This window comes from Cyrtonyx montezumae, unplaced genomic scaffold, assembly GCF_038088225.1.
Source record: "Cyrtonyx montezumae isolate F1298 unplaced genomic scaffold, pur_monq_1.0 scaffold_17, whole genome shotgun sequence".
Taxonomy (NCBI): Eukaryota; Metazoa; Chordata; class Aves; order Galliformes; family Odontophoridae; genus Cyrtonyx; species Cyrtonyx montezumae.
In genome coordinates, this window is record NW_027071903.1 from 34,823,523 (window position 1) to 34,851,056 (window position 27,534).

At 41.7% G+C, this 27,534-nt stretch overlaps 2 protein-coding genes across 2 annotated transcripts in view; both read left to right on the forward strand.

Moving 5' to 3' along the window:
* The window catches only part of IQCH (IQ motif containing H), a 57,342-nt gene extending 41,273 nt beyond the window's left edge, over positions 1-16,069 (forward strand). The window contains exons 16-21 of the mRNA XM_065734357.1: positions 336-622; positions 9,518-9,685; positions 12,045-12,080; positions 13,449-13,510; positions 14,721-14,829; positions 15,833-16,069. Coding sequence (XP_065590429.1) covers positions 336-622; positions 9,518-9,685; positions 12,045-12,080; positions 13,449-13,510; positions 14,721-14,829; positions 15,833-15,934 — 764 coding nt within the window. The 3' untranslated portion in view covers positions 15,935-16,069. The remainder of the gene's footprint in view (positions 1-335; positions 623-9,517; positions 9,686-12,044; positions 12,081-13,448; positions 13,511-14,720; positions 14,830-15,832) is intronic.
* A 3,696-nt stretch (positions 16,070-19,765) lies between these two features.
* Positions 19,766-21,716, forward strand: CUNH15orf61 (chromosome unknown C15orf61 homolog). The gene is made up of 2 exons (XM_065734077.1): positions 19,766-20,114; positions 21,356-21,716. The coding sequence occupies exons 1-2, from the start codon at positions 19,781-19,783 to the stop codon at positions 21,481-21,483; spliced, it is 462 nt and encodes a 153-aa protein (XP_065590149.1). The 5' UTR covers positions 19,766-19,780; the 3' UTR covers positions 21,484-21,716.
* Positions 21,717-27,534: the final 5,818 nt, after the last annotated feature.

Here is a 27,534-nt window from a genome sequence, read left to right on the forward strand (position 1 = left end):
TCAGACAGCCCAAAGTTCATTCCTATTACCCAAGAGCATATTCATCCTGTCAGAAATGTGATATAGTTCAAGTTTGGAACTGCTGCAAAGGATCTGCAGATCAAAAGCCACTGGTTGAAGCTGTTCAGTGCTACAGGAGATCTTTCTCTTCTAAGAGATTCATGGGTCCTAGCTATGCTGCTCCCATTACATTTATTTACTTGCTGTATCTCCATAGCAGTCCACCCTGCAATGTCTGAGCACAATAGGAGCTGGATGGTTTCATTCTGTGCACTCTGAAGAGCATCACATGTGAATTTGATTACTAGCTTAACTGCTAATTCATTTCTTACTAGGTGGTGTGATAGAAGCCTTCCCGCTCTCAGAAAATGTCACAAACCTTACAGTGGATGTGCTGATAGAGCCAACGGGTGAGATAAGAGTAGTGTCGTCAGGAGACCAGCTCCATGCTGACGGACCTCTGCGATCATCTGGCACCACCATTCCGCAGTGTTCTGTTGATCCAGCAGTTCTTAATTCACTCTGCCTAAAAATTGGAGAAGCCTGTAAATCTAAAGGAGTGCTTGGTTACTTCTCGGTTGATTTTGTGACTTTCATCCATCCACAAACAATGGAGCAGCAGGTGAGTGAGTCAGGTGTGGTATGTCATCATGTCCCTCTGAGGCTGAGAAACGTCTGCTTTCCTACTTGACTCCAAGCAGTTGTCCAGAAAAAGCTCTGCCCTTCTGAACACTTTATTTCTGAGCAGTGAGGCACGTGGAGGTGTGTAAAATAACTACAGAGCCTGTGGTTATTTTAACAGTAACTTAAAATGTAGACCCAATCTGCCCATTGGATCTGAGGAGCCTTTTGAATTTGTCTGAGGAGAAACAACCCAACAAAGCCTGAAGTGTGTCTTGCAAAGCTGAATGATAAGAAAGTAATATTTATATTTCTTCCAGCGAGTGTGTTTTCCAAAAATAATTTCATCCTGCATTAAGTTGATCATTAATGGCTAAGAGCACACAGAGTACTTTAGTTTCAAAATGTTCCAAATCTCCTCTATTCTGCTCTGCAAAGAAGTAACTGTAGGGATTGTACTTACTGAATAAGCCCGTGTCTCTGTAAGAACACAGTGCAGTTTGAAGATGAATCTAAAGAGGAAATGATATTGGCAGTTCCTTCTGGCAAATAGGATGGTGGTGGCAGGGCTTCTACCCATGCTGCACAGGCTCTGAGCAGTTTTTATCTTCAGCCCTGTGAAGCTCTGAAGTTTCTGTATGCATAGTATCAGGAGCCCTCAGCACAGCAGCACGAGATGTCATTGCAGCCTGAGGCCGTGCACCACTTTCTGCTGCCGTGCAAATATGTGTGCAGTTAGTAATTAGTTTGCTTTAGAGTATTCCAGAATATTTTTGTAGAAGATCAGCAAATCCAGGCACTGTGTGATGTGTTAGGAAATGCACTTTTCTGGTAGCATCTGACAGCGTGTCGTGGTTCCTCCAGTTCTGAATGCTTCACACTGTGGGCATGTGTTGCACTGATGTGGGAAGAACCCATGTTTTGAGGGGTCTGGAATGAATATAGAAAGGAAAATGCTACTGGGAAAGCAGTGTAGTTTTGGAGTGGTGAATGATGTGACTTAAAACAGACATAACTAAGCAAAATGCAAGGGATGAAATGAATGCTTTCTCATGGAATCCTGCCCAGGAGAGCGTTCTGTGCGGATGAGTAATGCGGTCTTTTAAACGGCAGAATCAGAACCGTGCAGGTGACCCTTGTACTTTCCTGCCAGCATTTGCAAACCCATCAGCAAACTTCACAGTCAGCTGAATCAGAACTTCTGACTACATAAAAAATTGTGTGATAAATCAAGACAGCAGAAGGGCATTGACTCCAGAATCTGCTGCTGCTTGCGCTGGATGGCAGGGAAGCAGAGGAGTGGTGGCCACTGTCCCAGCACACTCTGCTTTCAGTGCCAAGGAACAAATAGGTAACAGATTTAAAGAAATAATTGTAGAATCAACACGTTTGGAAAACACCTCTAAGATCATCAAGTCTGATTGTAATGTAACCTCTGGCACCAATGCTGATGATCAGTTTGATCACAGTTTGTACAAAGTACTCATTTGCATGTTTCTATGCTACAGTAACCTGGCATTTCTTTTAAGGTCAGACTTCCTTGTCATAATGTGGCACTTCCGAGTACTTCAGGTGGTTTTGTTTTTAAATAGAATGAGCTTAAGAACAGAAGTCAGGTTTCCCACAGATTCATACCTTAAATTAAGCTCCCACATGTTCTCCAGCTGAAGTCACCCCGCAGCCTTTCCCACTGCAATCTCACCAGTCAGGTCTTTTTCCCCTACACAGCTGCCTATTTTGGGATCCTCATGGGAGATTTATATACTTCAAATTTTTATTTTCAAACGTGGTTGGTACTGGTCAAAAGGGTCAAATATTAAGACAGATGTGCAAACGTAAAGCATCATGGCAGACTAAAAGTAAAGCAAGATCGGGGTGAGGAGGCTGAGCTTTCAGCATTTGGGTAGTGGCCTTATGTTTGAAGAGTAAAGAAAGCGTTTACTGTTAGTGATGGATAGTGGTGGTTACAAAGTCAAAATCAGCATTTGCACGCAGATGCAAATTTAAGATCTCTGCATCAAGTCTCAATTACTTATTTTATTCCCAAGGCATCTCCTTGGTTTTTAGGTCTTCTCATATTGTTTGTGTGCTCACCTCCTTATCTGAGCAAGTTTGCTGTCTTCTACAATCTTCAGTTAGAACCTTTTGCTGTCAGAAAACCTGTTTAACTGTGAAAGGGAACATGGCTCTTCTTCATGGGATAAGCAGAGCAGTATGGTGGACTTTCAGAAGATGGAGTGTCTGTTTGCACTCAGATCCGTGTGGGTGTCTCTCCCGTTTCTCCTGGATGTCTGAAAATCACGGCTTGTATGGTGTGAGAAAAAGCTTTAAAGACAGGGCTTGTATTTAAAACCCAAGAGTTAGCATATGGTATTCCCTGGCAAAAGCTGGCTCTTTGGCAGTGCTCTGATAACTGTAGTCCATTTTAAGCATGGAGAAGGCTTAAAATGGGGCTTTTGGTAACTGATTGCGCTGTAGGGTGACTGGGGTAAACCAGAGAAGCAGAATGACGTTAGCTTTGAAATACAGATTGCAGTAACGTCTGAATCCCAAAATATATTTACACAGGGACTGTAATTAGGACTGTGGATGAGCAATAATGGATAACTTCGTTGTAAAGTTGCTGTATAAAAATCAGTAGGTGCCATCCTCACCCACTGGAGTCAGTGGGAGTTTTGCCAATTGCTTTGCTCAAGCTAGGACTTCACCAAAATGCAGAAATGCTTCCTAAATTACTGAAGTCATGGCATTTCCTGGCATGAACAAGGACGTATTAAATCAATCAATGTTTATTGTGGTCTGTTACTATTCCTTTCTGTTCTGCCTTGGCTTTCTTCCCTTGTTTCCGATTGATTCTACCTTAATATTTCCTGTTTGTCAGCATGTACCACAACTTTAACATTATTTAAGCACAGGTTTTTAAATTTAAGTAGTTACAGAGGCAATTAATGATGCCATCTGTCTTGTGAGAGGGAGATTACACAAAAGATTGTGCTCCTGAAAGCACTATTTTTTTGGCAAACAAGAAATCCTATTAGACTCTCAGAACATTTGCTCACTAATTTCAGAAGTGCCCATTTTAATGCAGTAGCTGAAAGGCTCAGATACATTTCCTGGAAGTGCAGTATATTTAGGCATTCCTTCAAAGTTGCATTATATGGAAAATATCAACTGATACATGATATTTTCAGTAAAGCTAAAAATTAAATATATCATTGAACATCTGTTACCAGTACAGTCTGAGTATTTAAACACTTAAAAATCCCTGAATCCTTCATAAAGTTACATGCCACATAAATACAGCTCTTTAAGGAATGAGAAGGGCCAAATAAGTGAAACCATCTTTCTGCCTTTGCGGACTGAGCAGCTGTACACTGCAGAACCTGTCCCACACGTGCTCACCCTGCATGCTCCCACTCAGGGGACTCTGGAGCAGAAGGCAGATTGGCATGTATTTGAGTTTCAGGCTCTTTGCACAGAAAGTCCTTAAAAATGTATATGCCATATAGAATAAAGTCCATTTCATAGAGCAGGACTGCTTGCATGCACAGACTTACTTACATCCACAGATCTGTGGGCAGATAATTTGGAGAAGTGTGCACTTATGTCACCTTTTGTATCAGTCTGATGGATTACACAGCCCCACACATTTGGAACAATAGCAGAAGGGCACCAAGTTACGTTGCTTATCAAGGAGCAAAGGAATAGCACTGTCCCAAATGCCCACAAAAGAGAAGTCTTGAAAGGACACTACAAAGTGGAAGTGACTCCAGTAAAACTGTGGGGAAGATGATCTCATGGGATTCTGTTAGACATGAGATGTGCTCTCTGTGGCCCATCAGCCAGCCCTGGCACTAGCATTTAATTAATGCGTTGAGGGATGCATTTTTCTGTATTCATACATGCATCCTAAAGTTACTCCCGTTGTCGTTTTGGTTTTTTTTCCCTCTCGGATTTCAGCAGTGTTATTTTCCATCAAGAGCCACAGCTTTCTCCTTGACCACTTTCCAGTCTTGCATTGAGCAGGGCAGGGTTTAGGGCCGCTGTTTGGGCCCAGGAGCTGATGGAGCTCTCGGGCAGCACTACTCCATCCCGGCAGCAGCCACCAGATGGCGGCCGCTTTCGGATCCTGCCTGTCACTGCTGCTGCAATGAGCAGCCGTGGTGTGGATTAGGAAAGTCACTAAAGGAGCTGTGTTTTCAGCACCCCAGTAGAGTAAATATTTTACTAATTAACATTTTTACAATGTCATTCAACCACTTCTTTAAAAATAACAGGTGTGCTCTTTACAATAACGCAGACGTCAGTACTCGTTGCAGATAAAAACAATTGTACTGGATAAAGAAAAGCTATAATTTGGCAACTCTTTAAGAATGAATGTTTCCTTTAGTTCTCAAGTTTATGTTTTTAAGCCAAAGCTGTAAAGAATTGCACTATCACTGTGCCTTTAGTCACTGGAGATGTCTTAACCGTGAGTGCAGTGTGTAACGGAGCAGGTCCTGACTGCTCTTTTTAGCACTGGTGGGATTCTGGGAACTCTTTACATGTGCTTTGCACAGCTTTATCTAAAACCACTTTTGAGACCTAAAATCTTAACCCTTCCTCTCTATTTTTTCTGTTGGATCCTAAGTCAGTGTAAAAACACAAATCTGGTTACCTTTAAACTCTCATTTGTTTGAAAAATCAAGTACCAGTTCTAGACTTCACAAGTGAGCCCTGTTTCAGTTCGATTTCTGAGCACGTAGGTGTTCCCACATCTCAAGTTAAAGCTGTGTAAGTTATTCTAATTTGCCATGCAGTCTGATAAGGATGCCCTTACTGTATATCCTGAACTAGGAAGGATAGACCCGAGTGTTAGATATTTGTTAAGCTGTAAGACTGCATCGCTGTTTTAGCTTTCCTCACACTTGACCCTTGCTCAGGCCTTCTGCTAATGGCTCCGGATTTCCTGGAGGAGATGATAATTCAGCTGGTTATTAACTGCCTGACCTCCAAGACACTGCTTTCTAAACTGTAGAGATATATTCATAAAACAACAAACCAAGAGGCAACAAACCCCGCTCTGATTTTCAAGGTGTCTCAAACACTTCTGGCACTTGTTTTGTGTTTGTCTGAAGAAAAACGTGCTGAAATGCAGGTGGTATTAGAGTTGAACCCAAATGAACTTCCTGCCTGCTCAGAGAGCAGCCCAAAGCACTTCTGCTATGTCTGTTCTGCCTGCACTGGCTCTGTGGAGCTGCTGGACTGCTTTGGAAACTACGTGCCGCAAAGATGGAGATGCTGATGTTTCTGAGAAATGGTTTTAGTTGTTTTTTGCACATCCCTGTTAGCAAGCTTTTCAGCTGTTACAGATAGCAGTGTCTCATCCTACTTGTTTCACAGCATTGCTCTACCCTACCCCTACTCTAACGTGAGATGTTTTCCTCATTTCATTTCCTCGTCTGCTGCTGATGGCAGCTCTGGCCATACTGATTTAGTGATATATGTGATTTTGGCATGAGGCTGGTAACTTCTTCACAGAAAATGAGAAGTCATGAACTGTGGAGTCCACCTAATTAGAATCCTTCAGACATGGATATAAAGGATTCTGGTGCTTTTCTCTTGGTTTATTACAATTAATTTTAGGTCATTACACTCAAGGGACACCTGCTAACTTCAATATGGCCAACAGGTGCTTAGTATGATATAATGAGCTACCCCTTTCCATTTGGGAATGCATATTGATCTATTATTGGTGAAGGATGCCAGACTGATAGAGCCAGCAAACAGATGTCCACTGCTAGTTCCAGAATAGGAGCGCTATGAAGCAGCTGCATAGCTCTTGTCTTCACCCGGCTCCACCAGCCAGACTCAGGTCTTCCATCCTTGCTTGAGACTACCAGAAGCACTGCCTGTTATTAATTGCTGTAATTTTGCAAAGAGCACTTATGACCTTCAGGAACTGGAGAGGGACTTAGGAATTGTTCGATTGAAAAATCTGATCAGCTAGCTACTAATGATCTGGCTTGCCTTTAAACTAATAACATGGAAAAAATTATCTTGTTCCACTCTCATGAACATAAATTTGCCCAGGTGCTTACATGTCTTACATGTTTTTGTAGCAGTACAACAGCAGTTTGAAGGGTACTTCTGGATTTCCATGGCAAAAGGGAATCCCCTGCTAGGAAAAAGCTGGAATCTCGTGCCATCTGATCCTCCTTTCTTTCTTTCTGCATTAGGGATGGTCTGGGACATATCCAGGACAGAAAGGGCCATGGCTACGATTCAGTGTTCTGTGATACAACTGAGCCAGCAAAAGAATCCTTGGGGGTGATCCCAGCTGGCACACGTTAATGACCATTTGGCTGCTTTAACTTGCATTAGGGGTGGTTCAGCCTCAGGCTCAGGCCAGAAATGAGAGGAGGTGGACAGGTGGGTTGTAGCCATGTTTGCCTTCCTCCCCCTCATGCTCAGGGCTGTGGAGATCTAACCCTGAATTTAAGAAAGCAAAACGTGCAATGACATCATCATAAAATGCACCTATGACTGATCATAGAACCATAGAAGGGCTTGGGTTGGATGCTGAAGTAGGTATTAATAGCTGTCCTCCTGTACAGTATTGAAGGAGAGAATCGGGGTGGGGGGGAGGGTAAGGGCATCTCCCTTCATTTCACATTAGGGCCACCAGTCCACTCTTGATGTGAGCCATTCATTTTGCAGATAAGAGTATGAGGCTGAGATGTCCATCTCCAAGTACTTGGGGTAACGTGGGGTTAGAGACAACGCAAGATTTGTTGAGTAACTTTTGCAGAATATGCTATCCCATGTTCTCTGTGTTTGGATCTGACAGGATGTAATGAATTTGTCTTGTGATAACAACTGCTTATGTTTGCTATATCTGCCCAGTGCATTCTCTATGCATTGTTATAACACAAGCTTCGTTCTCACCCATGTGCTGTGGTTGCACTTCATCTTTGCCTCTGTGCTTTTCCATTTCAGCCAAATTACGGTCCACTTTCAGTCTAATTTGTCTTCTGCAGCTCTGTTTGTGTGTGAACAAAGCTTCCAGGTCGTGCTGCCATTGACTCTGAGCTTGGGAAGCACAGGTGTGGTGTCAGGTCTGGATGCAGAGTGGCTAGCTCATTTTACTCTGTGCTGATGAGCAGCCCTTGGATAGCAGTAGTCCCTGCTGTCCTCACATAGCCTGGCTAACTCTTCTGAGAGCCAAACTGTAACCAAGAATCCAAAACCTGACTCAAACAAGGTTCAAGGCACATCTGCTACTACAGATCTGTTGATAATATTTATGGAAATGAATGTAACATGTTCACTGTATGCATAGTTTATAATTACCACTTAGCTCATTGAAAATGTTAGCACATACTGGAAAAGTACAAATTGACAGCAAAGTTCCTTCCTGTCCTGCAGAAGTGATGCTAAATAATAAATTATTGAAGAAAATTAAGCACTATAATTGCTGAACATTCCCCTTTTACTAAGTAAAGCCAGCTATTAGCATCCAATTTGCATTTTATACCATGCAGCAGGAAATATTTAAGTTGACAAATAGGATATTTAATACAGCACCAGATACTTGGCAGTTAGTTATTAACAACTGTTACTGATGTGATGTATTCACCATTATAAAAAGGGCATTACTATGTGAATATGATTCAGAAATTAACTCCAGTTTACCGAGAGGCCTTGACTGCCTGACCTCTTAATATTCTTATAATGATGCCATTTAACATTCAGAGGCTTATTCAAGTCATTCACTGCTAGATTTGTTTTAAAAGGGTCCACTGTAGGGCAGAGATCTGTGTGCGTTAACAGTTCTCATTGGCCTAGTAGGCACGATCATTTTTTAAAAGGGAAAAACTCATGAGTAAATCCATGCTCAGGCTGCTGGGGCAGAGGAGTGTCACAGAGAGAACCCATGGTGCTCCATTCTCCTCCTCCCCACTGATCTCTCAGGCTCCTACAGGCTTTAACGCCCTGAAATGTTCTCGGGGGCTCTGTGACATTTCTACCATTGCCTGCAAGTGTGTCCTGCACGTGGTTGGGGTGGGCTTCTTTCCCATCTACCTATACTACCCCCAGGCTCCAATAAACCCAAGGGGCAGCAGGTGCTACCCACTTGGCAAGGGGCTTCCAAACCCATCCCATGTTGTTTTATCACAGGTTCTTGCACTGAGAATCTGTCGTTACTAGCACAGGCTTGCAGGATTTCTTAGGCTTGGTGTGACAAACCACAGCATGGCTGAAGTCAGAGGCACCTCTGGGTCCGTCTGCTCCAAGCCCTGCTCCAGCAGGGACACCCACAGCAGGGTGCCCAGCCCCACGTCCAGGATGCCTGGGAAGATCTGCAAGGAGCAGACTCCACAACCTCTCTGCTGTGTGCGGTGTGTAACGAGGCAGGATGGATGTGCCTGTGTTTGGGGTACTCCTGCACAGATTCCACTCTTCTCTGCTCCTTTTACTCTGTTTAGCTTTGCCTTGTAGAACTTCCCTTTTTCTATCTAAAAATACCTGTTTGTTTGACTTTATTTAACCTTAATTATTCTTCAGTTGAAAATCCAGGTGTGATATTTAGTGTTTAGATAATTACCTATTTAATGTGTTGCAGGTTTCACAGCTGTTGAGTTCATCTATTTACTTTCTCTAATCCTTACTAAAATCTTGGTAGCACAGGTAGCTGCTGTCCCTTTACTCCTTCAGTTCTCACCAAGAAATTATTTTTGACGTTATTTGGGAGTTCTGACTGTTCCAGTTTGGAAGTGGTTTACTGGAGCCAGTAATGCACCAGCACAAGGGAACCCTATGCATGCATTTCCAGCATGTACATAGGAATAGATGACAATTGCTGAATCTCACCTTTCTTGTTCTTTTTTAAGTGCATCTGTTTGTGTTTGATTAGGTATGGGCAACAGACCTCGACCTTTGCTATAGTGACCAGCTGGCCTTGACTCAGCTCACGCTGTATGTGACAGATGGAAACCTGGATTGTTGCTCTGGCCTCTTTGAAGTACCTCTTGGTTCGAGGAAAATGAAAGGCCACCGCACGCAGCACAAGGACACAAAAATGGTACGCAGTGATCTGTTCACAAACAAAGTTATTAATGCAAGTTACTGAAACACAAAAAATCCACCCTAGATGGCTGCTCTGAAGGAGCTGAGTAACAAAACTGCTGCTTTTAGATTTTAGAAAGCTAATAAAAGAAGTGGGATGCTGTCACATTAGAAATTAAAATAAAGGTTCTGAATGCCTATGGGGGTAGTTGATTATTTATCTTTTGCACTCAATAACATTGATTTTTTTATAGCAAATAACTTCTGAATAAATATCTTTCAAGTTGTAAAAAAAACCCTCTAAGTTGCAAGAGAAAGGGAGGAGGTGAAAGCAGTGCTCTATATGAGTGACTTAAAAGCAGTCAAGAGGAAATCTGAGCTTTCAGTTCACGCACTGTGATTTGGAATTGGAATTCAGCACTGGCGTCCTACCCCAGCTTTGTATTTTCATGCACAAAACTGTGTGCAACAATCAGGGCTACATCTACACAAAGATCCAGACATATAAATTCCTCCAAGCTCCCGCTCGTGTTAAACCCAAATGTTGGTTCTCAGAACCTTCATCCAATGTTGGTGGTGGTGCAAGACTTAATAAGACTGCCCCTCTAAAAGGGAAGAAAGTTTTAGGAAAGTCAGAGATTAAGAAGTGTATGGATATCAGTGTATGTAAGAAAGACAGATGCTGTTTTTACACACACTTTGAGGAGTCATAACTCCAGTTTTTCTGACGCAGAGGAGGAATATAGCACCATTCCAAAAATGTCATGGATCTGTGATTCAGAGGTTAATGAGCTCTTGATCTATTGTTCTTGACAAGCAACCACTTGTAGTTGGAGAGAAGTAAATTAGATATGATTAGTCCCAGCAGTACAAGTTTAGAAATGAAAAGTAATCAAGTAGCAACTTTTTTTAATTAAAATTCTGTCAGAATTAACATAAATTGTCACTGTATTCTTTATTTTCCTTCTCTCTTTAATTTTGAGGTTTTGTCTCCGTAAGAGTTAACTACAAAAAAGTGCTCTCTCTGAAAAAGCATCTTTAGGGAAAAAAACAAAGAGACAAATGCTTCTACAGCACATGAGCTGTAATGAATGATTAAGTAAAACACTTTGTGTAAAATTATGATGTTAATAATGATCCTGTCCCTTTTAATTTATTATATATTCTCAATCCTAGTAGGTTTGATTTTGATAAAATGGAGCAGCAACTCAGTTTGTGTGATGATATTATTTTTAGAAATCCTTCTTTGAAAGAACAAATTTCCTAGATACTGCTGCTACTGTAATTATGTACAAAACCAATCACTCATTATAGTTAGGATACATTATCTTCTAGACAGATGAGGCTAAATAAGCAACACATTAATAATTCATACTGCAGTTCATTATGCATGTGTATGCATGCTTTGTAGCTGAAATAAGCACCTCATCAACCTGATGCCAACCCTTAAACAATAGTTCTGTGTTATTGCAGCCACATTCAAGTTTACGCTTGTTAAACTGCTACTTGGATTATTTTATCAAGCATTCATTTATTTGTGGTCCCCTACTGCAGAGAACAGATTTTGGAAGCTCCTTTTTTAAGTTAATGACTTGAGCAATGGGTGTTATTAATTCTCAGAATATTATAAACATGATTAATTCTCAGGCAGAGATGTATTATGTAAGGATTTCAACTATGTCAACTTAAATGAGTCACTGTCAAAACAAATACAATTTTGGAGAAAATACTGTAAATTACATGCTTCGACGTGCAGCATCCCCACACCAGAGTCCAGCATTCAAAAGAACGTTGCAGAAAAGCCTCGGTTTAGGACAACATCTCTATGAAATTCTATGCAACATTTCTATTCTCCTGGCTGAAGCACTGATAGAGCTTAAACTCAACTGCTGTTCTGACTTTCATCCGTAGCACAGACCCTGCTGGTACCAGGTGAATAGCTCCCTGCAGTCACTGAGCTTGGGCAAAGACTTAATGGGAAAATAAGACGTGCTCAGTCTTGAAGAAACCCACTTGAAATTTCACTAATTCTATAACTCTGTAGTTTACATCTGTGATATACAGGTTTGTGTGCAGTGTAAGGTAAGGATTTAATTTTGCTGAATGGAAACGCCTGTGTTCAATAGCTGTTGTTTTGAACAGGAATTGCCCCAAAAGGAATCAGTGGCCTTAGTCCGTGCTTATGTTAGTGCAACTGAGAAAAAAAGCCTTTATTTAGATAGAAAAATCTTAGTTTCTGATATAAAATGGCACGAAAACAGAGAAACTTGTATTGTTTTCTCCAGCCTTCTCCAGGAAGCAACCGCTGTGCAGTAGCAAGCAGTCAGCTGAGGCACTCCAGTCTTTCACTCATCTACTACAGTGTTCTCCTCCAGATGTGTAAAGCTCATGGTGTTGGATTTGACCTCCAGGTATAAACAGTAAATACTACAAATCATTATATTCATTCTGCATATTTTTTGTATGTAACTTCTCATATTGTGAAACCATTTAGTAAAAGGTAAAGTTGAAATATATGGTTGAGCCTAATGTCAAGTGTTCATTGGAGCTAGCTCCTTGCTGTGTGTTCTGTCTAGAGTTATGTTCAAGAGGATCTGTAAGAATACAGCAGCATTAATTTTATTTTGAATTGTTCTCACAATTATTAATGAGCTCTTAAGTTGAGCAAAAGTCTTCATTTGTTTCTGCAGAAATTACTCTGGTATTACGACCATCACCTGCTAGCTTGCTTTAGCTGGGATGAGTCCTGACAAACTGTAGGACTGAGATGCCGACTGCTTTGGCTTCTGCCTGGAAGCAGTCAAGGATGAAGGGTTACCACGTGTGTAAGTTACACACCAGGCAGTGACACACTGCTCTCCTGGAGACTACAGAGAGAGCACTGCCCTGCCTGGTTTATCTACACAGCTCTGTGGGCAAAAAGGATTGCAGCTGTCAGCCAGCAACTGTGCTTGGGCTAACACGTAAATGTGTACCATACTATAAAACACACCTTCAGATGCAAAGAGGTCAGGTGACAAGGGAGAACAGAAGAGGGATGAAGAAATGAAAATGCAGTCTTTGCTAGGGAAGGAAGTGCTTAAGGCTTATGAACAGAGTTATACAAGGAAAATAATAACATTTAAGGAATGTAGAAGATGTTAGGTGGGACAGAAGAGCAGAAAAGGAATTTCAGATCCGAGGGTTTCATTGGGAAATGCAGAGTTTTACGTGTGTTCTCAGTGTAAACCCTCCCCAGGAATGGCACCTGTCCATGAAACCTCTCACAGTGCTATGTGATAACTTCTGTCAGTGCATCATAAAAAACAGTTTTGCTGCTGAGCCAAGAGTCACCAGTATGAGGCCCATGATGAACCAGAGCAGCAGTTAATGAAGGTTCATGGCCTGTGTTACTGAGAACAAAATTTAAGAACGGGAAAATCTAAATTTTTTCACTGTCCAAATTAAAGCAAGTATGAAGCTTGCAGAGGTTACCTTGTCTCTTGATAATGTAACAGTGTAAAGGAATAATTTTTAAGGTATTTATGACCATCTCCTATTGCACTAGAACAAAAGTATTTCCTGTTGAATAGACTTTGGTGTGTGTATTCTGTTTAGATGAATATATTGTACTCTCTACTAATCAGAGCATTAATCTACTTAACTGAGCAATAATCCATTGCACAGAATTCCAAACTACCCTTTGTTAGATATGGCAGTCTACTTACTGTCCAATATATTTGTTATAATTGTCACAATTTCAGAAATAATTAAAGCATATTTGTCCTTCTGTTTCACAGGAGAAACAGGGAACAGTTTTTATACTGTATGACGATCGGAAGCGATACAGATTGGGAATGATGTAAGTAAACACAGTCAGTTACACAGACTGATAACCAGCTGGGAACACAGTTGATGTGAAAACAGAGGCACCACAGCATGTGCTGGCTTGGGTTCTAGCAGAAGTCGTGCAGAAAACAAACAAGTGCAGTGACTTTGGTACTTTTACACCTCTGGGAGTTGACCTGGCTCCATAACTCAGCAGAAAGCTGCCTTTCATTGGATTAATTTTCCCCGAGGCTAAAACAGAATGAGTGCACAGTCAGGTACACAGCAAATATGGGAGTTACGAGAGATGAATGCGGAGAAACCGAAGACAAAATCGCTGGCAAAGTGTCCTTTATGGAGTCTGTGAACTGTTGGATTGGCCTGTCCCCGTTGGTGTGATTTCACTTTAATTGTTAGCCTTGGAAAACAGAGCCCATACGTTAGGGATACCACATGCTACCTCAGTGCTTTCTGACTCCTTTAGGATGATACCTCAGAAGTTGCTCTCCTTGGTAAGAAACACCACCAGCTTGGTTTGGCAGTTGTATTAATGTATTACTAAGAATACTGTCATACATTTGCCATACATTCTGATCCCAGATTGCCTTCCACTAGCTTCCCAACGCAATCTCATTATCTTACTGTGGAATTTTCGAGGATATAATGGTTTGTTACGCCTAAAGCATCTGCATAATCCATTGTGCTACAGTGGAGATCCATTGGCAGCTTCAGTTAGCAAACAAGGGACACTGTTCCTCAGTATGAGATCCTACTCCATGAGGCAGCGTGCACCAAGAGTCTGTATGTAGCACTGAGAAAGCAAAGCCTCAAAAGGTAACATTCATACTTCAGAGAAAGCTACAGCAATCTAAGAAATGCCGAAATTCCTGTTAGATGTCTTCCACAAACTGTAGGCAGAATTAACAGTTCTTCAGAACGAATGCAAGTATTTAAAGTGTTCTGGTGTCTCACTCCTAACTCAGTGACTCTTTTACTTGGAATAACTGAAACCTTACTGCTTACTGCTGCCGTTGATTAATAAAAATTATTTATTACACAAATCCTTTCTGTTGACAAGTTAAAATGGAGCCTCATCTTTCATATCTCCCTGAAGATTGCCACCTTGTGAGATTGAAAATCCTCATTAAATTCCATCACCAGACAGGCACAAATGAGAGGGCGATTGTTTTTAAGCATGTGAAAGGAATCATTGGTAAACTCATTTGTTTGGATATCATTAACAGAACAATCGGAGAGGATCTCCAGGGGGTCCTCATGACCTTTGCTCGCAATCTCTTCATCATCCATCAAGAAATATCAGCACCTAATATGCAAGGCGAGACCAATTTTAAGGTGAGGTGTTAATTAACTAACGATCCTGGTTAATTTCTGCACAAGGGCTGAAAATACCTCATGCTGTATCGTAAGCAAGTGCTAAAGCATTCCTTTCTTATTCTTCGCAGTATGTATTTTACAGTGTCTAGGTCAATATAGTAAGTCTCCCAGGGAACCTGTTAGTTAAATTTAAGTTTGAAACTTTTTCTTTGAGAAAAGGCATACTCCAGCTTGAAGTCGTTTATAATGCAGTGCTCCTGATTCTCCCTTGTAAGAAGCAAAGGAGTTATTGGCGCTGCTTCAGACAGCTCTGACTCAATTGTCTATTTTATCTTAAGGAAACATCGTCAAGGTAGGGATTTTAAATTAGAAACAAGCTTCTCATTTGTCATAGCTCCTGAGCTTATTAACACTGATGTAAGCAGGCAGCCACAGAGCACTCCGTTTGTTACTTCACATCCTTCAACTTCTGTTCCATTAATTTTTGCCATCATTTTTGTTCCCTGTGTTTTTCTGCTCTTTCAGTCTGCCCGCAATGCCCACCCCTGCGTGCCAGAGGATGCGCTCGGGTCTTAAGTCACATACCAAAACTTGTCAGACTCTTTCCAGTATTTCCAGCAGACTGTGAAATGAGACTTTTAGAAAGGATATAATTTCATCCTGTTACAGAAAACCAAAACATCTATTTTTTCAGTCTGAGGGAGTGAAAAGCAACCAGTGAAGAAAAATATCAAAGGGAAATCTTCAGCGTGAGTTAACAATGATTTATGTCTGTGAAATAAAGCACCTGTTAGCTGATCAGAAGTTCTGAGTGCAAGGAGTTATATTTTCATTTCTCAAAGTTTTGTACATACTTCATGTTATTCTAGCAGACTCAAAGTAACAGTAAATTTACTTGCTGCATCCTCTCCTGTGTAACACTTTTTACCTTTTCCAAGCAAGTACAACCAGCTGTGCGTTTGCCTGCTACACTTCATTATAATGTCCATTAAATAACTTGTATTCCTTGAATCTGTTACAGATGGCAATTCGGGATATTGAAGCAATTCTAGGAGTTACAGCAGAAAACAAACTGAAATTGGAAGAAGAGCATCTTTCAAAAGCAGATGCTCTGAAAGAATAGTTAACAGAGGATGTTTAAGTGCCTTACTCTTTATGCTTCTGGAAACGCTTTCTCATCTGTAAGAACAGGTTTGGTTTTCCTTCTGCATAGACACGTGGAAATTACCTGGGACAGTACGTATCCGTGATTTTTGAATACAGTGATTACAGAAATAGTCCTTATTTCACAAAAATAAACTGTTCAGAAACAGAGAATCCTAGTCAATGTCCCTGATATTCACATGGTGGGTCCTTGAAGGATAGTGTTCATTTTTAAAACCTTATTAATAGAATCGTGGACTCTAAAGGAGAGGAGATGATCTACTCCGACACTGTTACCAAGCCTACAATTTGGAAATGATCTCACTGTATCTTCATAAGATATCTTCAAAGATAGGTTTGTGAAGACACAGTCCACTGTACCTCTAGCTGATTCCCCCATTGGTGCACTGTCTTTAGCCTTAAAACCATTGTCTCACACTTAATCTGAATTTGTTTCACTTCAGCTTCCAGGACTGGATCTTGTTATGCTTCTGGGAAAATGAAGAACTGTTTGGTATAAAATGACACATTTCTGTGGAATGAACCTTTCTGTTCCTTGAAGCAAAAATCCCAAGTGAGATTTGGTTTGCTGGCATTCCTGTAGAAGTGGTGTACCCAAACCTCGTGAAGTATTCCAGTAATTTTGCCTCTGGTGTTATAAAAAGAAAACACCATTCTGTACTTCTTATCGCTCCCCTGCGTGTATGCAGAGATGTCGTACTATGTCTCTATCTCAGAGCACCAGATCATTCCTGATTGAAAACAGTCCTGGGATCCCAAGCTCCCTTTTGAACCTACTGTCTTCTAAAATTCAGGCTTCCAACACAGGAGTAAGTCCTGTGTTCTTCTGTCTATAAATAACATACATCATTGCTGTCTTATCCATAAGTTCAGCATCTCAGATTCCTCTTTAGAACCAAACGATTTTATTGTTATCATTACTGTATTCCTTTTGTTATCTGCAAGCTTTAGGAGCGGTTATTTTATGCTCAGTTTCAGATTATGAAAAATAACAGTAATAACATTGGTACAACAGTAGATTCTGAGAATCACATTTGTACTACAATTCCCAGAATACCGTGACTTCTGCAGACCTCTTCATCAGATATTTTCTTACTTCAGATATTGCTGGCTTTTTCATCAGGATTATTGTGTGTTGGTATACTGAGAACAACTGCTACATTCGTACAATTACCTTTGTCCATCAGATCCATAACCTTATCCCAAAAGAAAACATTCTAAATTATACTGTAGGAGAGCTCATCTTTCTCCCTTGGACGCTTCTTATTGTATGTGCATGGCAGTATGTCTGGGCTTACAACCCAAAACACTCAGGCAAAGCCACTTTAAGACAGGTTATGAACATGAGCAATTAGAGACTGGTATCTACTTCCAGTGCATCTGCATCTCCTACCTATCAGCTTCATACACAGCCTTTTGTGTGAACATTTTTCTCTTCTTACTTAGTCACGGAAGTAATTCCTTGCAAATGGGAACGTCTGCATAAGTACTGATCCATATTTCAACTAAAAACCTAAGCGTGTTTCTGTTTAATTCTGGTTTGCTCTTGTACCTTTCTGACTTCCTCTGATGTTGTCTTGTTTTATTTTCTACATAAATTTTACACAGATGTTTCCAATATGAAATTTAGCCAGTGAACATGCTTCCTAGAAGTTTTCATAGTTAGAAATGAAAACAACAGAGGTCTTTTTGGCTGTGGAAGGTACAACAGTGATCTCTCACTTGCCAAGAAATAATTTGCCAAGAAAACATAGTATAATTTCTCATTTGTTCTTCCAACAAGATGAGATTTATTAGTTCTGTGCTCTTCTTTGACTTGCTACAGACTAATACATTTCTCTTACCTTCTCCTCACTGCATTTACAATATATTCTCTCCTGTTTTAGGGCTGAGATACTCTTCAAGGAATTTTCACCTAGCTTGATCTCCAAGCTCTATTTATGTCCCAGTTCAGACAATTAAGCACACACAAAAAAGCAGCAGTTCTTCTATACCTTCTACCCTCCTGGGGTAGGAGGTATAGAAGAACACATCAGTATCAGCCTGGGAGTCAGCTAGTTTCTTAAGGGTTAAGGAAAATTAAGCTTTGATTCAAGCCAGAACACCATAAGGTCTGAGAGGCTCATTAGTTCACTGGCACTTAATAGACTGCAGTGTCCTAGGAGTAAATGAAACCTGCACTTCCGTATGTCTTTGTTCTATTCTGACAAAAGAAAACTGTACCTGTTTTTGCAGAGAACAAGTGATCTGAAAGTTCCCGTGGTGAGAGAGATTTCTCAGTATGTGCAAAGTGTGAAATGTATTTCGAGGAAAAAAGTTTTTAATTACTATTAACACTTCTGAAGCGTTGGGCTGATGGATGGATTGAAACTGCTTCACAGTCTCTCACATTCAACTCCCTTGCTGCTGGTGCCAAAAATGTATTATTTTTTTTTTTTAGTAATACAGCAGCTATAAAGTGAAATTATCATCTTCCAAAATGAAGTCAGAAATATAGCTATGATTCTCTCGTTCAGACTGTGGAAATATTTACTACCGCTCTCTAAAGGAATGACAGTTCTTGAACCATAGCAGAAATTTTAGCAGTTTTGAATGTGATCTAGACTGGAAAGAAACACAGCAAGTGGGAAATGTGGGAATGAAGAGATAAAAGATGACCCACATATAGCTGCTCATCAGAAATCACCAAAGAGTTCTGCCGCTAATGACAGCAAAAGCCCAGGCTGGTTTCCAGCTGCAAGGTGTGGAGGAATGCCTGTGCAAGAACAGCAGGGCGAGTGGGGCTGGGCTGGGCTGGGCTGCAGAAGGCACACAGCTAAAATAAAGGCTATGGACTCCCCAGCACAAGGCAAAGTGTGCAGAGCACCCACCTGCGTGCCTCACGTCACCTCTGTGTGCAGGGCTGCTCCTGTCCTGTAGACCATCCCTCTGACCTTTCAGACACTGAAGCAGTGCATGTCATGGCCGTGGCGTGTTTTTGTGGCTCCTTTATTGGCTTTGACAGTAACAATACCTCAGCTACTACTTTGTATTTTGCTTGGCAGTACTTGCTGTAGAAGCTCTGCCTCTCTGCATTGACTACACTAACGTCTGCAGCTGGAGAGTGCACCTCTGCAGAGGAGGAATACGATAGCTGGCAGATCTTCTTTAACATTCCATTTCCTTTAAAAAGTCTGATCTTTAAAAATTAAGTTTAGGAGAATTTTCCACCTTTAATCATGGTTAAAGTAACAAATCCCTGGGAACGTCTGATGTGAAAATGGCACTACCAGAACTGCCCGACCGCATCAGGATCCAGCACGGAAACATGCTGAGGTTGGGAGGGAGCTGAGGAGATCGTGCAGAGACCTTAACGGCGGAGCTAAATATGAATGGAGCACTCTGGAAAGCACGCTCCATGCTAGTCCCAGCTTCACCTTTACACACTGCGCACTGCTGGCGGTCCTTCACCGCATCCGAGGTGAGCTCCAGCCAAGTTCGTTACCAGCAGTAATTGCTGGCTCCACAGACGCGCAGTGCACTGCGGTAAATAAACAGGACGTGCTGTTGGTAGTAACCCACGCGTGCCTGCAGCACGCAGCTCAATGCTTTAAACTGTTGAGTCTTCCTTCAAGCAGAGCGCCCAGTGCTTCCAACCCGGCTGCCATCAAGGCAGCGCGGAACGCCGCTCCCTCACACACCGCCCCGCAGCGCCTTTTCCCGCCCAACGTCAGAGCGCCGCGCGCCGTCGGCGCGTGCGCGGGAAGCGCGCCCGCCCCGCGCACGCGCATTGCCCAGACCCGCCGGAAGGAGGGGGCGGGGTGGGATGCGGGCGCTAGGAAGGCTGCATGAGGCGGCCGTGGGGCTGCTGCTGTTGCGGGGGGGAGCGGCGTCGGCGCGGCCCGACGCCTCGGAGGTGCTGAGCCAGCACCTGCGGCAGCGCGGCCTGCCCCACTGGACGTCGTACTGCGTCAAGTACAGCGCGGTGCGCAACGACCAGTTCGGCCTGTCGCATTTCAACTGGCGCGTGGACGGCGCCAACTACCACGTCCTGCGCACCGGCTGCTTCCCCTTCGTCAAATACCACTGCTCCCGCGCCGCCCCGCAGGACCTGGCGCTGCAGAACGCCGCCTTCACCGCCCTCAAAGTGCTCAACGCCGGTGAGTGCGGCGCGCCCCCGAGCCCGCGGCGCGCCCCCGAGCCCACCGCCCCCTCCGGAGGTGACCGCGGCCCCGGCGCCGCCCGCCGCTCCCGTCGCGTTTGGCAGCGGCCGCTCGTCCCGCAGTGGCGGAGCTCCGCTGCTGTGTGCGGACGCGGTGCGTTTCTCGGGAGGATCCCGCGCTGATAACCGCGGGCTGATTCTGGAAGCTTTATTTATAAAGCTGGGTCGGTACTGATAAGCATGTATTTAGGAGTGATGCTTTCTGTGTGTTTCGAAGCGTACGGCTGTGTATCAAAGCTTGCCTAGGGGCGCCGTGCTGACAGCGTTCAAGAAACCATCTCCATCGGTCCCTTGCTTTTCTGTTTCGTTTAGGAAGAAATTCTCCTTCACTTTTCATGCCCTCGGTAATTTCCCACTCCTCATCTTCTCACCTTTCCACCTTTCTCTAATGAGAAAACAGCACTACACTGTTTTTTGGTTTTTTTTTTCCTGTTATAACTTTTCATCTGATTTTATTCCCCCCCAGGCTCAGACCTTTCACTTTCTTGCAGCTGCTGTGTGTGTGCCATCCCTAAACGATGGGCAGGCATGACTGAAACGTCAGCCCATCTCTAGTGAGAATCTAGTTCAAGCATTTAGGTAACTCGAAGTACATTAAATTCTGCGCTCTGTGTCTTGCTGAATTGAAGGCCTAAATCCATCTCCTTTTTTTTATCCTATATTAGGTGAAATATCATTGTCTGTAGCAGGTGGTAATTCAGCAGTGTTAAAAATAATGGTGCTTTTTTGTAGTCATGACTGCTGATCTCGTTTTGTCCCCAAAGCACTTCTCACTGATCTGTGAAGTCGGCGCCGGTTCATCTTCCTGCTTCTATCTACCCTCCCATAGTGAAACCGAGCTGGTATCCGGGGTGGATGTCTTTGTGGATGTGCATTTGGATTTTGTATTAAATCAGAGGAAAGCACGCTTTGTGCACAATCACGTTTCACTGCTTCCATCCCATTTTCTTCTGCTGTGTCCTGCTGCTTTCTGATCCTTGCTTGTGTCATCCACGAGGAGCATGGTATGCACTGATGTCTGCCTGTAAGGAAAGTAAGGACAGAATATCACTAGGACAGCTTTACAGGAATGCTTTTCCTCTGTTTAATATCCGAACCGTTATTCTTTACTGTTAATCATCAGGTTTAATTTTCCTGGCTCGCTGTCTTTGTATGTAACGTGTTTTTGTCTTTTCATAGGCATCCCAACCTTACTCTATGGAATTGGCTCCTGGTTCTTTGCCAGTGTCACAGAGACTGTTCACACCAGTCACGGCCCAGTTACTATTTATTTTCTAAATAAAGAAGATGAAGGTGCGATGTACTGAAGTGGTGCCCTCCAGTACTGTCAGTTGGTGGGTTCCTGTGTCACAGCTCCTACAGACACGTGCTCCCTGTGCCTAAAAGGACCTGAAGGCAGCTCTGTGTTTTTATACCGTGTATTCTTTCACGTAACACAGCGTCTTCAGGAAGCTTTGTGGAATGTTTTGGTCATGGGTTTGTTCTTGGAGAGGATAGTAAAGTTGAAAAAGTGGAAGCCTTGGGGAGAAAAGCTGATCCCTGTAAGGGCGTTAGAATTGATGTAAGTCAGTGACTAGGACTGTGAAAGAAGCTTCTAATAATTTAAAAATGTACATGCACCAGTGTGGGCAAGGAAGCTGTGAATCTGTGAGATTTCTCAGGCTGTCTCTGAAAACACTGAACTGCTTAAATCTGTGCTGGATGGGTGTTTCAAAACGTGTTAGTTGTTACAGTTGTGAGAAGGTTAGAATGAATCCATGGCACTGACTGCTAACACTGCCCTCAAGGCTGTCCAGAAAAAATACCCTTGAGAAGTTTAAAAGCAATCCTATATGTTTCACATTTCTTTAAGTGGTATTTAAATAAAGTATCTAAAATATACTTCATGCCTGTTTTTCTTTTTTTTTTATTTTCTAATATTTCCGTTCCAGATACATGCATTATATTTGTCTTTTGGTTGGTTTATGGGCAAGTGACAAAACTAAAGTCCCCAGCACTGACTTACAAATTGCTGATATTTGTAATTGAGGCAGAGGAATGGAAAGAATATGGCCCTCATCACTGTCGAAGGTAAATGATTTCTCCAGCTGTAGGTGAGAACAGGAAATACAAAGGTGGGAAGACTTAAATTCATATGGATGGGCAGGAAAAAAAAAAAGAAAAAGCTTAAAGGAAACTATTTGGAGACTGGAAAATATGGAATTACTGGATAAGTTCAAAACAGAAACACCTGTACAGGATATATTACTGGTGCTTAATTTAATGACAGCAAGTAATGCTGTCTATCCCAAATCCTGAGTGCTGTGATGGAAGTTGCTTGTTCCAGTTTTCATAAGTAGGAAGATAAACGTAAAACAAGTAGGTACTGCTTTTAGAGGGTAGTCACAACTCCTAAATAAGTTATTACCAAGCTATGGCTACAATATAATGTAATTTAAGTATTTTTTTTTAACTTAATTCCAGGTGATGGAACTGTTCCCCACTTAATGAAGCAGTACAGTTTTCTAAAAGCAACACTGAATAATGCTTTAATCAGAAAAGCACTCACACTGTTGTATTTAATCTTGGTGAATACTGTTGACTCGAGTTAAATGGGTCTCAGTGATGAAGAAACAGTATTAGAAGAGACCTCGTTAATAATAAAAATGACAGTGTTATTCTAGAACTGCTTTTCACTGTATTGGAGAAAGTTAAATAACTGCAGCTCATAAGTTTGGAGTCAAATACTGCTCATTCATTGCTGCGGATCTTGTCAATATCCTGCTGTAAAGGTTTAGTCTCAACACGAGGTTGATAAAATGGTTTTTAATTACCAGACTATAAATACAGCTCTTTATTGGAGTTGCACCTCCACTCACTGCAGCTTGTTTGATTTCTGATAATGTGTACTGCTGACTTTGCTTACCTGTTTTTCAATAAAGGCGGGCAGCGTGACTCCTTGTCCATACAGTGATGGGCGAGTCTCCTTGGAGAGCATCTTTGACAAACTACCCTATTGATTACTGCAATTCTGTGCTGCTTGCAGCATTAAATAGAGACTTGATTTCTTGTTCAATGATCTCACTGTGTAACAATTAAGCAAATGTAATATTTTCTTGTATTACATGAAAATCAATAGACCTCTTGCTCTTATGAAGCTGATCATGCTAAAGGATGAACTGGGAGATGTCTGAGGGCAGAGTGCAAATATAGCATCATTCACTTGTTTCGCTGAGGCTTGTGTGTGACTTTCAGTACATGAAAACATGCTAGAAGGGATAACAGAAATTACTATATCATAACAAAATCGCTTTCAAATGTGAGTATATACCTACTTCACTGGCTTCAACCGTAGGTAGAAGGCATCATCTGCCTTTCATTCTCTTTTTGCTCTGTGTGGCTGCTTCATAGCTTCTTTTGTTGTTACTTATCTTGAGCTCTGGCCTGAAAGCAAGGCAGAAATGTCAGTGGCCTGGACTGGTACCGTCTTGTCTAAAACTCTGTGCTAGGCTCTGGGGAGCACAGGAATGACAAGCAAGGCAGGTGTGCTAGCAGTGCTGCAGCAGCTCAGCACTCAGCTGAGCCCTTTCAGCTTTCTGACCCTCATTGCCAGGAACTCCTCGTAGTCAGCTACGGACAGAGACAGCCCTGGATGAGGGGAACAGGGCCTCCTCTTGTGGAGAAGTCCAAGAGTGTCCTTGAAGTGGGCTTTAAAGATGAGCTTCCGTCAGTTTGATTGTTCAGAGACTGATCTGTGCACGTAGCACCTCACTGTGCTCTCTTGCCTCCGAGGCCCTTCAGGGTTGTCTTGTAACCACAAGGCTCCAAGAGGCCAACTTGTAGGGAACCAGGCTTTGTGAATTCCTCCCGTCCAGGCTAGTCTTGTTGTTTGACTTAACAGGCTCCTTCTTCTGTATATTATATTATGTTGTGTATACACTTCAGACAATTTTTTTGTATAGGTGATTGAATTATGAAGTGACCCTTATAACTTTATGCGAATTTGATCTGCTCCATTTCTATCTGAAACAAAGTGTAGCTTATCTTGTAACTCTTGCCTTAATTATCTCTGCTGTATTCAAGGATGATGTTTAAATGAGTGAGAGATGACAGAAAAAGGCAGAGAGCTTCGTTTCACCGCACTGAACAACTACTTCAGATAAATGAAACCGTACTCTAAGCCCAGAGGATCAGGTAGCTGCTTCTTGTAGCAGTCTTTTTAAACAGTAATGACTACTGGGGGCATCTTAACCTAAACGAGTGCTTAGCATTACATCTTACCTAGGTCAATGGTTTCAGGTATCCGAGTTAAACTGTGCTACTGTAAATTAATGGAAAATGTAACTGCGCTTTGCTGAAAGATCAATGTCCAATAAAGGCTGCACAATCAAATCTTGTTGCAATGATTGAGGTCCTTAATTGCCTTTCAAAGATAAGGTGGTAATCAACATAGGTTTAACTGATCTTTTTTACCAGTTCAATTACATGCTAATGACTACGGCCAACTCAGGATCTTTAACTACTTATACTTATTAAATCTTATGTTTGTAGTGAAAAATTACTTAAGCCACACAATCGATAAAGCCCAGGTCTTAATTACTATATTTCACTTTTATACCTTTTTGTATGTTTGACAAATGTTTCACTAGAGACTGTGTAGCACTAATGATAGTACCCCAAGAAATACTGTTTTCTGATATTGCTTCTCCGAAGTGGAATGAGATGTGTTTCCATGTTTTTTTTAACAATGTTTTGTGACTACTGATGCAAACTTAGTTTGAGGCAGTTCACTGTGCTTAAATATCATTTGTTATGCATAATGGCATTCCTTTTATCACAAGAGGATGTGCTTGATAACCTTCCAGGGGACGCAATTTCAGCGTGAAGTTCCTACCTTTTTTCCACTGTGAATGAAATTAAACTTAGAGACGTCTGCACCACAGACTGATGTTCCCAGTTGTCAGTCCCTTGACATAATTTCACAAATAAGTGGTGTGTCCCCTTCCTCTGAATTGCCCTTCTTCCCCTGGAGTTCTTTCCCCAGTCTTTGGAGGAGCCTGCAGCCACGCAGACCTTTCATCCAGCTGAGCAGAGCACACGTCCACCCATAGCTTGCTCTGTGGCTGAAGCACTGCAATTCTGAGTGCAGAGCAGCATTAGGGAGAATCCTTTGGGTTTTTTCCTTTGTCTGTTTGTCCTGACTCTCCCTGCAGATGCTGAGGGCTCTGAGAAGCTGCCTGCCTTAGTGTGGTACTGTTGAGTTTTAAGTATTCTCAAACCTATTGATGTGCTTTGCTCTAGTAATGCTTTCTGGAAAAGGAGAACAGGAATCTAGAGTTCATTCTTCCCATGCTCAGAAGAGAAGTGCTACTGCATTTTGCCACAGTCCTTCCAGATGGTGGCAATTTAAAATTGATGAAATAGGATTTATTGGAATCATTCCATAGGCAAAAAAATAAATAAAAATAAAAGCTTGAGTGGGCTGAGTAGTCACCTTTGAGAATGTAACAGCAGTATAAAGATCCTCACTGAATCTCTTAGCAAACCAGAATTGTAGATCTCCGTGGTATTATTGAATGAAACTTGGGTATTTCTTAACAGTTGAATGCCCCTTAGGCTTCTGATTTACACCAGCTTCGCCAGAAACAAAGGAGGTTCTGCTTCATGTATTATTTACTTTGGCCATTCAAATTAAATTGGCTTTTGCTCGAGCTCCTTAATCACATTCACTACAGGAAAGTAAGTTGCCTTGGTTTTTTATTTTTTTTCTGAGAGATGCATAGATTCAGAAGCAGGCGTCACCTTATGCACTCTTGGGTTACTGTTCCAGCTTAAACGTGCCAAAGCAGAAGTGGCAACTTTAGGAGATGTAGGAAGAGGAATTTAAAACAGAAATCATCACTAATATATTCCAAGCTTATTTAAAACATTTTTTTTTCCTGTTTCTAGAGAAGAATAAGATGGCATTACTGTGTTGGCAATTAAGTCTTTTAAATAAAGCATGTGTGCAGCAGAACGCCAAAATATGCATTAATGATTAGGAAAGTCAGTGTAAATTATTGACCTTTGTGAATTAGTAAGTGAATAAACACAGCTGCAATAAAGGGCTCATATATTTATTACTCAAAATATTTATGACTCTTAGATGACTGTAGTTTAACCTTAATTATTTATGCTAATACATCAGAATATTCCACTAACGGCACTGCAATATGTTTTCAGAAAGAAATGGAGTCCACGTAATGAGCGCGTTCTGCCGCACTCTGAGGTGGTGATTTTTGTCTGAGTTCAAGTTCAAACCCATCCACATATTTAGCATTTGCTTTATAGGAAACCCAAATAAGTATCAATTCAGCATTTAAAAAATAGACTAGAAGCCACCGAGCTTTGAAATGATGGCTGTTTTGTGTTGTACTTTAGCTACTTTGGACGTGTTCTGGTTGCTGCTTCCTTGGTAAGGTCGACTGTGTATGGCTTTGATTTTAATAGCAATTGCATCTCGTGGAGCACAGTTTATAAGCCTTGTACTAGTTAGTTACCAAACCAATGTGTTACTGTCAGTGATGTTAATAAGCCCAATAGAATTATAACTGTGACACACAGTTCGAAGCAGTCCTTCAGAAAAAAAAAGTGATGGAGGAGACTGCAGAGTTCAAAACACACAGCTCCCAGAGAACACTCGAAAATTTTAAGCAAAATTAGAAATACATATATTACAAAGTCAGATCTATTTCTTAGAAGAAGAAATGCCATCACTTACGATTGTTCTATGCTTAGTGATTCATGGGCCTGGTTATAGATATGCTTTGCGATGTATGAATTATTTAATAAGAAAAATCACAATAATTTTGTTGTTACACAAGAATTTATAGGTTGGCAGAAATAATTATGCAGACCCTGAAGCTGGTGTGGTGGGCATGGTAATATTCTTAATGACACACAGCTAGTTTGACTTAAGCCAACTGGTCTGGTCTGCGTTGCAGTTTCTCAGTAATTGTGCATCATATGTAGCCCTTAAAAAATGTTTTATTATGCACAGACCGTGTCCATATTCTTTATTATAAAATATGTTTATAATTTCAAGCATGAGCTTTCAGCATCAGGTTCATGGCTTTGGGTTTCTTTTTCAAATCGAGAGGAATTTACGATGAGAAAGACTTTTACAAGATCTGTTTGAGGCCAGATTCTGCTCCCACTGAGTTGAAAGTAAGATGAATGGATGTCCTGATTTTTGGTTTACAGCCATTTGCTGCTTAACCACACTGATCTGTGTCTGCGGTGTGCAGAGGGTTTCTGCCTGTTTAAGCCCTGGCAAAATGAATGTGAAGGGCATTGAGAAGGCCTGCAAGGACTTCAGCTGCTTTCCTGTGACTTTGGAG